Source organism: Centruroides vittatus, unplaced genomic scaffold (assembly GCF_030686945.1).
Source record: "Centruroides vittatus isolate TY-2023 unplaced genomic scaffold, ASM3068694v2 contig_979, whole genome shotgun sequence".
Taxonomy (NCBI): domain Eukaryota; kingdom Metazoa; phylum Arthropoda; class Arachnida; order Scorpiones; family Buthidae; genus Centruroides; species Centruroides vittatus.
In genome coordinates, this window is record NW_027122650.1 from 1354084 (window position 1) to 1365566 (window position 11483).

Here is an 11483-nt window from a genome sequence, read left to right on the forward strand (position 1 = left end):
AGGTACGTCTTATAGTCCGTAAAATACAGTAGTTTCTGTCAGAAAAATAAAAGGCTGGAATTACAAGGGAGAGTTTCGAAGTTCGGAGGAATACTACCCGATTAGTATATACCGGGTTGAGCGTCGATCTCGACGTCTCCCGCGCTCCGAAAAGTTTGAATTGTTGCCTGAAGACAAGGGAAGACGAATCGATATTCATTATTTTACGTCGCTTCTTCTTGTTTGTTCTCTGAGGTGTTCGTTATCCGAATATGTGTTCATTTTCCGAACATAAAAATCTTTTGCGAAAGTGTTCGTTATCCGATTTGTTCGTTAAACCGATCACCCATTGTAACTAGATTTAATAAGGGGAATGAAAGCAAAAGTGGAATGTCCAAGTTTCATGGTAGACTATATTTTCCTCAGAGTCCTAGAAAATAAGCATAAAAATTTTACAACCAAAGTGCATATAACGGAGAGATGATTAAAATTTTATTATACAGGGTAATCCAAAAGTAACAGAATTTGAAAAAATAATAATAATTCGCTACGCATTACGGGTAGCATGATGAGGTTTTAAAATTGTGTGGCAGAAAACTGAATCAGAAATCAGCTTTCAGTTCAGTTTCTGTTTTACGCTTTTATGCCAGAACACACATACGTAAAAATTGTGGCCGAATAGGAAACACCACTGCTACTAACAGTGCTAATTTTATTCATTTTTTCCACTCATATATCTATATATCATTTTTTCCTCTCATATATTTAATAAGAAGTTTATTGTCCCAATCTGAGTCTGTGACATTAATAGAAAAAAAGAAAAACAAACGTAGGGCAAGGTTTACTAATTACACACGAAGAAATCAAATAAAAAAGGCACAAAAAAATATGGACAGACTCTACCTGAATCCCACCGTAAAGCTGTGTCTGAATATAAGAAAAAAAACCCTGATGTACAGAGGCAAGCTGTCGCCACCTACCAGGCTGCACACCCTGAAAAACATAAGCAATCTGCTGCACTATATCAGGCCAGGAATACCGATGTGCATAGAGTGATTCAGTCACGGTATAGAGAAAATGCAATTCAGCGTGTATGGAGAAGCAAGTTGCTTTCGGGTTTGGCGTATGACCCAGATATTGCTTATGGAACTGACAGCAGTGTAGTCTTAGGTTCTATGACGTACAAGTGTCAGTGGTGTAACGCCTTGAAGTGGAAAGATGAGACACCTGGCATGTGTTGTAGCGCCGGTAAAGTACAACTTGAGCCGTTTAAACAACTGCCTGAACCACTTTACAGTCTGGTTAATGATTTACACCCAAATCATGTACACTTCATGGATAATATCCGAAAATATAATGCCTGTTTTCAAATGACTTCCTTTGGTGGAAAACAAATAAAAGAAGGCGGTTTTTCACCAACTTTTAAAGTTCAAGGACAAGTCTATCATTTAATTGGAAGTATATTACCGGAACCTGGGCAGGATGCACAGTTTCTGCAAATTTATTTCGTCGGTGAAGATGATAGAGAAGCTAATATTCGATGTTCTAAATTTCCTGATTTGAGACCAAATTTAATCAAACAATTGCAGCTTATGTTACATGAGGTGAACCCATACATAAAAGATCTAAAAACAGCCATTGTTAAAATATCGCCTTCAGAGTCATTCAAGGTCGTAATACATGCAGATAAAAAACCACAAAAAGAACACAGAGGCAGATTTAATGCACCAACGGCAAATGAAGTGGCTGTTGTATTGGTAGATCAGCATTTTGACCGAAGAGACATCATCCTCGAAAGCCGAAGTAACTCACTTCAGCGTATCAGTGAGATACATCGAGCTTATGACGCGCTGCAGTACCCGTTGATGTTTTGCTGGGGGGATGATGGCTATTCAATCAACATACCACAATGCGATCCCACAACTAAGTTGCCCTTGAAAAAAACAGTCTCTGCTGTAAGTTTTTATTCATACAGAATAATGATCAGAAAAGGAGAAGATAACTTTTTGGTTAAATATCGCGCTCTTTTTAGTCAATATTTGGTAGATGAATACGCAAAAATAGAAACTGAAAGACTAAACTACATAAAAAACAATCAAGCCAAATTGCGCGCAGATAATTATATTCATTTAAAAGATGCAATTGGACGGCAAGATACTGAAGCAAATCAGCTGGGACAAATGGTAGTACTTCCATCATCTTTTACTGGTGGACCAAGATACATGCACGAAAAAACGCAAGACGCCATGACCTATGTTAGACATTACGGTCGTCCCGACCTTTTTATTACTTTTACATGTAACCCACGCTGGAGTGACATAAATGAGCACTTACTTTCAGGACAAAAATCTCATGATCGATACGATATTATTTCGCGTGTCTTTCGATTAAAGGTAAAAAAGGTCATGGATTTGTTGATAAAAGGGAAAATATTCGGTGAAGTGAGATGCTATATGTATTCGACGGAATGGCAAAAGCGAGTTCTTCCGCATATTCATATACTTTTATGGCTTCAACATCGCATCACTCCGGATCAAATTGACAATATTATTTGTGCTGAAATACCTAACCCCGATCGTGATCCTGAGCTTTACGAAATTGTTAAAAGTAATATGATACATGGCCCCTGTGGAAGTTTAAACCGAAATTCTCCATGCATGAAAGATAATTCGTGCAGCAAACGTTATCCTAAGGCTCTTATTAAGGAAACTCAAACCGGTGATGATGGTTATCCGCAGTACAGGAGACGTTCTCTGGATGACGGTGGATTCTCTGTCAATATCAAGGGTGTTACAATAGATAATCGTTGGGTGGTTCCTTATAATCCAGTGCTATTAAGAACATGTAACGCTCACGTGAACGTAGAGTATTGCCATTCAGTGAAGTCAATCAAATACGTTTGCAAATATGTTAATAAAGGGTCAGATCAGGCTACGTTTACTTTAGAGAACGGGAAGGATGGGAAGGATGAAGTTACAACCTACGCAAGTGGTCGATATATAAGTTCAGCTGAAGCAGTTTGGCGAATCCTTGAATTCCCAATACATGAGCGTTTTCCACCTGTAGTGCACCTTGCTGTCCATTTTCTAAATGGACAGAGAATTTATTTTAATGAGCAGAACTTGTGCGACAAATTGAGTAGTCCTCCTACAACTACACTCCTCTCCTTTTTCGATCTGTGTAACGTGGATGACTTTGCAAAAACATTGCTATACTCGGAAGTCCCTGCGTATTACGTTTGGAACAAGCGATCGTTTCAGAGAAGGAAGAGAGGAGTGAATGTTGAAGGATGGTCAGGGGTCAAAAAAGAACACGTTCTAGGTAGGGTTTATACTGTTCATCCAAACAATACAGAATGCTACCACCTTCGAATGCTTCTGCATGAGATCAGAGGCCCAATTTCATTTGAAGCGTTGAAAACTGTAGATGGTCACTTACATCCCACTTTCCAATCCGCGTGCAAGGCTCTAGGTCTACTCGAAGATGATCGGCATTTGGATTCAGCTCTTGAAAAGGCAGCACTTTGTCAAACACCGCATATGATTCGAGAGCTTTTTGCTATCATTTTATTGTTCTGCCAGGTTTCCGACCCCTTATGTCTTTGGGAAAAATACAAAGAATACCTTTCTGAAGACTTTAAAAAACAACTGGAAAGGCAAGGTGACGTGGATGTAGAGCACTCATCGGACCTGATATTTAACAAATGCCTGTCGGTATTAGAGGATGCCGTATTATCATTAGGCGGCCGTCCTCTTAAAGAGTATGGATTACCTCAGCCAATAACATCAATACATTTTGAAAATAGAGAGTACGTGAAGGAGACCAGTTACGATACAGTGGCCTTAGAAGACGCAGTAAGAAAAAATGAAGCATCCTTGAATGACGAGCAACAGGAAGTTTACAATAAAATTATCACAAGTGTAGATGCAAATGACGGTCGAATATTCTTCTTAGACGCTCCAGGTGGAACTGGTAAAACCTTCCTTATTAATTTACTTTTGGCGAAAGTAAGAAGTACTCACGGCATTGCCCTGGCTGTGGCGTCGCCCGGCTTAGCTGCTACATTACTCGAAGGTGGTCGAACTGCTCATGCTACTTTTAAGTTACCACTCAATTTAATCACTGCCGAGACTCCCATTTGCAACATCTCCAAACAAAGTAATTTTGCTGAAGTTTTAAAGAGTACAAAAATAATCGTGTGGGACGAAATAACGATGGCTCATAAAGGTGGTATTGAAGCCTTAAACAGATCACTAAGGGATATAAGGGGTAATACAAAATTAATGGGTGGCGTAACAGTTTTGCTGACCGGAGACTTTCGGCAGACTCTACCAGTCGTGCCAAAAGGAACCAGAGCTGACGAAGTAAAGTCGTGCATTAAGAAATCTAATTTGTGGCCCAGGTTAATATTCTTAAGCTCTCTAAAAATATGAGAGCACATTTTGGCGGGGATGAGTCTGCTGGTAGATTTTCAGATCTCTTTCTTAAAATCGGTAATGGTGATTTTCCATCGTTTGATGGAATGATAACCATCCCGGAAGAATTGTGCACAGTTGTTACTACGGTTCAAGAATTGCTGTCTAAAGTTTATCCAGACATTATTCATATACATGACAAGCCTATTGAATGGTTATGTGAGCGTGCCATACTTACTTCAAAGAACGATCAAGCAGCAGCTATCAACGATATCCTGCTCATGTCGTTTGAGGGCGAAGAAAAGGTCTATACTTCGATTGATACTGTGGTTAATACAGATGACGCTACTAATTACCCTGTGTGGGGTTCGGGCCGTCAAGATGTTTTCTTACGTACGTTTTTGATAGGGTCCTGCCACCAGGTGTGTTTTATCGGACACACCACCGATTGGGATAAAGTAAATGACTAAGGCGCGAGGGTAAGAGTCACTCTGGAGTCCAGGAATGAGCCTCTCAGTAGGGAGAATACAGAGTCAGATATAAATAATTAAAAGGAATTTATTATCAAAAAAAAACTGAAAGTTCAGAACAGAGTTATCAAATCCTATCTTTGGAAATCCGCCTATCTTTAACTATACAACGAGGGGGGTACCTAACGGGGGGTATTCGAACTACGCGACTCACAACATACCATTTAAACAAGACGTCTTCTTTTTCGTCTATTTCGACAGTTGGTCAATCTCTTGATCCTGTTTCTCTCTTGCTCTTTCTTGCTTGTACTGTTCTGCTACTGCCTGGATGGGACTGAACTTTTGGGCTGCTTAAGTCCTGTGTCGGTTTGACCGTCTTTGGTCTATTTTCTCTTTTTTGTTGTCCTGGGTCTGCTCTCACTTATACTCTGTCTTGAGCACGAAAACTATACTGGTGAGAATCTCTGTCTCTCTGACTATGAAGGTGATACTCCCGTGTTGAGTATGGGAATTATACTGCTTCTTGAGTATGGGAATTACACACTCTCTCTCTCTGATTTTCGTCGGGCTGGAGTTCTCCTTTTAAATATTTTCAGCATGGAAAAAAATTGTCATCAGTGATGATTCATTTCTGGTGTCATCATCGGGTGACGATATATTTGCGGTTTTGTCATTGCATGATTGTCTTCTGAGATGATTGTCTTCTGTTGTTTTTCTTTGGCAATGACATTTAGTCCTTGCAGAGTCATCATTGAGTCGATGTGACTCATCTTGTTTTTGGGGCAGTCCTCATCATTACTCATTGATTGCATTCTCATTCTTCCTATGGCATGTTGTGAGATTTGGATAATAACTCTTTTATTCTAATCGTTTTAAATATTAAAATTTAGAAAAGGGGAGTCCCTAGATTGGTAAAATAGGCGAGTTTCCTCTTACAACTTCGGTTGTTATTTGAAATACAATCAAAATTCACATGAATATAAAAAAAGGTAAAAATAAATGATTACGTGAGTATTATTATATTACAAATGTTGACATGGATAATTTTGAAACAGAATAATTTTAAAAAGAAATATTAAATAGAATAATTTGAAATAGAATAATATATTACAAATGTTAACATCGAAGTATTTTTGGAGGGGGGGGAAATGGTGGTCCTCACACCCTGTAGAATTTTTAAATTCATTGAAACCGCCAGGTTTGCCTTATCATAAGCTTATTCTGCGTGTGAGCACTCCAATTATGTTGTTGCGAAAATTTAAAACCACCAAAACTTTGTAACGGTACGAGACTGCAAGTGAAAGCGTTACATCGCAATATAGTGGAAGCCACTATATTAACTGGGTGTGCGAAAGGGAAAACTGTATTTATACCACGAATCCCATTAATACCTAATGATATCCCGTTCGAATTTAAACGATTACAGTTTCCCCTAAAAGTCTGCTTTGCCATGACAATAAACAAGTCTCAGGGGCAAACTCTCAAATTTGCGGGTATTGACTTGAGAGAACATTGCTTCTCTCATGGACAGTTTTATGTTGCTTGCTCACGAGTAAGTTCACCCAATAGCTTGATAGTTTTAGCGCCTAATGACAGATTAGTTAAGAATATTGTGTACAAAGAAGTTTTGTAGGCCCTAATTTTTTACACACGCTAAACAAAAGTAAAGCCGCAAAAACTATACTTAATTAATAATAATACTTCTTAACGCGAGCGAAGCCGCGGGCTAAAGCTAGTATTAGATAAATAAGTTTTCGTCTGCTCCAAGATTAAAACGATATTAGGTAGTGTAGAATCTGACTCCTGCATCACTTTACTTGCAATATTAATTTTTGTTAACACAATATTCCATGTAATAATAGAACAAATAAATTTAAACGACTTGATTTTTAAGAGTAATGAATTTGCCATATTTCTGGTTTCAGGGTCTCTGCTATTATCAGAATAAAGTGCAAATAAAGCGTCATATATTTTTGCCAAATTGTATCTAAGAACTTTCAAAGCATCTATTCTACTTTCCCATCTAGTACTAGAAAAAGGTTTTAATGATAAAGTCGGGATTTCATCTTTTAAAACTTGCCAACGTTTAGTCGATGCAGAAAAGAAAACGTAAAGTTCCTGCACAATAGCAAAGAAATTTGTAATTTCTATAGACGCTTTTGCAGCGTCATTAACAACTAAATTTAAGCTATGGGCCGCACAAGGCACGTAAAAAGCTCTAGGGTTTAATTCAAGAATTTTTTTTTGTAAACCATTATTGCGACCCTTCATATTCGCACCATTATCGTAACCCTGCCCCCTTAAATCTCCTAAACAAATGTTGTGAGTCTCCAAAAAATCCAATAAAACATTGGTTAAGCCTTGTCCTGTCGAATCTGATATTGAAATGAATCCCAAAAAATGCTCTCTAATTTCTATTTGCTTTGATTTATTATTTAATAAAACAAACCTTACTACAACAGTAAGTTGGTCTTTGTGACTTACATCAGGAGTCGAATCTAAAATAATAGAAAAATATTTACTAGCTTTTAACATAGATATAATTTCATGTCTTATTTTTTCTCACGGAAGGGAAATTAGTTCGTTTTGAATATGAACACCTAAATAATGAGGCATATTTGATGGAGTTTTTCTAATCCTGTTAATATGATCGGATATCGTATCATTAAAGTTTGCAATTGTTTCAATTAATTTTAAAAAGTTTCCATTTTGTTGCTCATATATCTTGTTATTTTCACCCCTAAAACTCAAATTTTGACCGGCTAAAAATTTAACAACATAAATTATAATTTTTAAAACAGAAACCCATCTATCTTTTTCCATGTTTATTAATTTCTCATTTAGTGAATCAGTTGTCGTTTTAGAAGAAATTGATTGTTTTAGATCAATCCAAGATTTTGTATTACAAAAGTGACCTTTTGATTTTTCATGTCGTTCTATAACCTGACTTAAATGTCTCCAATCATTATAACCCTCAACTAAACCACTAGAAAAAGTTTTAAATATTTTGCAAGGAAAACAATATACACAGTCTTTTGATTTAGAATACACCAGCCAAACTCTTGGAATTATTTCCCCATTACACAGTTTTTTTTTATAATAAATAGACGAGAAACCTCTATTGTATTTATTTAAAGGAAACGTTATATCAGCTTCTGTCAGTTGGGTAGGCCCTAACTCTATCAGAGTTAATTTCATTTTATCCAATAAAACACCAGTCCAATAGTTAGGATCCTCATGAACATGAAGATTTTCATTTTCAAAACTTACTTCTTCAGGACATTGTTCTGTTAATAAAACACCTGCTTCCATTGTAGTTTTGGTATTCGACGAGTCCTCCTTTTTTCCCCGCTACTGACCACTATGAATTCGGTCTCCGTCACATTTACATCTCGAGCTTGGGAACTTGATGGTGCCTCCTGTGATGTTGTTGAGATTAAAAACGTTTCGAGTGAACCACTAGCCTTTTTAACTAATTCTTCCTTTTCACGCTTTCTTTTTCTGTACTGTGCGCCAGAAAGCCTTTTTCGATTATCAGACATCTACCAAAAAAAAAAAAAAAAAAATGAATCCAAGTTATGATTCGTCGAAAAAATTTTGTTTTCGAAGATTTAAAGAAGCATAAATTAATTAAGCTTTGTTTTTCGAATAATACCAACTTTTGAAAGGAAACTTTACATAATTTTTTATTTTGTCTGAAAATTTCAACATTTTTAATCAAAACAAAAAAATATTAAGATTATGCTAATCTTTAATTAAACTATATTTTACTAATAAAAAAAAGAAAAATGTTTTACTATTGTTATTATGTTGGTATTATTATTTAAGTTATAAATTTGTTACACAATATAAATTTAATTTAACAAAATATTATTTAAATTTTATTTAACCGCGCAAAAGCAAAATATAATCAAATTAATGTATGTACTCACCTTTAATTTTTACTGTCTCTCTAACCACGATATCAAACAAAAACTTTCTAAGCTGTTGCGATTTACACGATTACACGTTTAAAATTAAAATAAAAGAAATTATCCCGGTGCGTGCATTTCTATGCTTTGACCACAGACGAGTATTTTCCTGTAAAATCTTCCTCGCGACCGACGTAAAAAATAGCTTAAGACGAGTTAAAACAAGAAACTGTTATACTTGCCACTTGTTGTGGCCTGAATAAGTTGTGTATATAAAATTTGAATTTGAAATATAATTAATAATATTTAGAATAGTACATATATTCAAATAATATTAGAATAGTAGTATTTTAATGATAATATTTAGAATAATATTTATGTATTATATTAATTTAATGATAAATTAATTTTTCCCTTTTTTTAAGGCGGCTTGCGCCGCCCCCTAGGCTTGCCGCCCGGGTGCCCCGCACCCTCTGCACCCCCGGGTCGGAACGGCCCTGGATATTCGCAGTGACGGCACACTTCAAAAATCTCGCAGCACACTAAAGTGCCGCGGCACAGTGGTTCAGAATTACTGTACTAGTCTATAGTGTCCCACGGTAAGTTGTGATATGCGATGTCACGTAGTTAACAATTATACATATATATTTTTGCTTATACGCGGAGAATAATGTCTTCCGGGAGGTTTTTTTAAAGGTAATTCAGGCGTTAAAGACTCCACAAAACCTCCACGTGGCCAGCTCGTCCTGGCGAGGCGCGAACCTGCGTCCGAACTCCCAAATTTCAGGGAACAAAACCTCTTGGCCCTCGGTGGACTTGGAGTATCTTATGGTGACAGGACGGTCGCGCTACAGTACTGGAAAATATAATAACTTTCTCTGTAAACGTGTGGATAATGTTTCATGTATTAGTAGGATGATAAATTATGTATAAAGAACTTATGTAAGGATAATAGATGAAATATAATTTGAAACATACAAACAAATTTTTGTTTCATTACATAACAGTGATTTAGACTTCATTATTACTGTTTCAATAAATATCAAGCACAACTTTTGTTAACAAAATTTCAATTTTTAAAAAAAAAGAAAAATGGATGAAAAATTAGATTTATGTGGAAAAGAAAAAGGAAATGCTTCTAAATATTTTATTCCTGGAAAATATTCACATTCTTACAATTTACGAGGTTAGTTCGGAATAAAAATCTTATTTAAATTATGATTTACTTTAATTATATTCGATAAAGTATTATTTGATTTCAATTTTTAAAAAAATAGATATACCACATATTTTAATTAATTCTATATAATTTTAATTAATTAATCAGGAAATTGGCTTCATAATTATGGAAATATTGTTTGGAATTGTTTGGATGAACACTTAGAAGCTTTCATTCGTTCATCTTATCCAGTCTCAAAATGTAAGTAAAGTACAACATTGTAGTCGTCATAAAATTCTTTATTTTGAAAATTGCATGCATTTATTTATTTGATTTTAAATAATACGAGGCAGAATTGTATACATTCTTGCTTTAAAGGTAAGAACAATTTATTGTATACGATATAAAAATTGCAATTTTTTTATATTTTTAAACTGAAATTAATTTATTTAAAATATATACATTTACGGAATCTGTGCAAACTTAACTTTTTATACTTAACTAAGCAAAATAATAGTATACAGTATATATAAATATAATAAAAGTTTATTTTTTTTAAAGATTTTTATCTTAATTATTTTTTATTTTAGATTTTCCAAGTAGAAGACCCGATTTTTCCACCTACAAATCTGATATAGAATTGATTTATTTTCCAAAACCTTCCGTTCAACGAATAAAATCGAAATATTTTCCTTCTTATCTGAGAAATCATACTTCTGCATCCCATATTAGGGTTCCAATGAATAGTAGAACAATTACGAAAACCTTCCTCTGTGTTGACAAAAAATCTGATGAACATGAAAACTAATTACTCTTATAGCACCAATTCTTTATAAAAATTCTATTATAATAAAGTAACAGGCCTAATTAATTTCGTATGTTCGAATAGCTAGAAATATCTAAATAATAAGTATAACAAATAAAAAAAATTGATTGTTTAATCTAACTCCACGACAGTTAGGCCAGCGTAAAATTCAGCATAAAATCTAGCATAAAACAGAAAACGTAAAATTTTTCTGAAATTTTGGCTGAAACAGAACTGAAAATAGAGTAGAGCATGTCTCTACTTTTTACGCCGTAAAATTTTTACGCCAAGATTCCTCCAATAAAGAGAAGTCTTTTCTGTGACGTCAAAGAAAGACACGTGTGTGAGATAAGCAGAAGGTCAGAGGTTAATCTTCGCTGACCACTTACACTGCACGGGTTGGCAAGACCCGATCTCGTTGTCGTTTCGGATGGCTAGGAGGGCAAAAAGTGAGTGGGGAGGTCGTCGGTAAGTCGACAGGTTGGATTGACAGGAGACAGGTTAACGAATAAAACATTTATTGAATAACTAGAATAAAATACAAGGCGATTACAACTATTCTACGATACTATGCGATTAAATGCGGTTATATGCAAGTAGATATAAAGCTCTACAAGTTCTAAACAAACAGGTGGCTGTGAGCTAAGCCTATTGCCGTTGCGGGAGAGAGAGTTTACAAAGGTCCTAACAAAATACCTCTTGGTGTGAGATTGGACGATATAATTCGATGTATGGCGGTCGCCG

At 35.5% G+C, this 11483-nt stretch overlaps 2 protein-coding genes across 2 annotated transcripts; both read left to right on the forward strand.

The window, feature by feature from the left end:
- Window positions 1-867: 867 nt before the first annotated feature.
- LOC136985811 (uncharacterized) lies at window positions 868-4864 on the forward strand. The gene is made up of 3 exons (XM_067283172.1): window positions 868-894; window positions 939-4343; window positions 4397-4864. The coding sequence occupies exons 1-3, from the start codon at window positions 868-870 to the stop codon at window positions 4862-4864; spliced, it is 3900 nt and encodes a 1299-aa protein (XP_067139273.1).
- Window positions 4865-9782: 4918 nt separating this feature from the next.
- Window positions 9783-10841, forward strand: LOC136985823 (uncharacterized). Its single transcript, XM_067283182.1, has 3 exons — window positions 9783-9961; window positions 10103-10195; window positions 10525-10841. Exons 1-3 carry the CDS (start codon window positions 9868-9870, stop codon window positions 10740-10742), a joined length of 405 nt encoding a protein of 134 aa, XP_067139283.1. The 5' UTR covers window positions 9783-9867; the 3' UTR covers window positions 10743-10841.
- The last annotated feature ends 642 nt before the right edge of the window (window positions 10842-11483 follow it).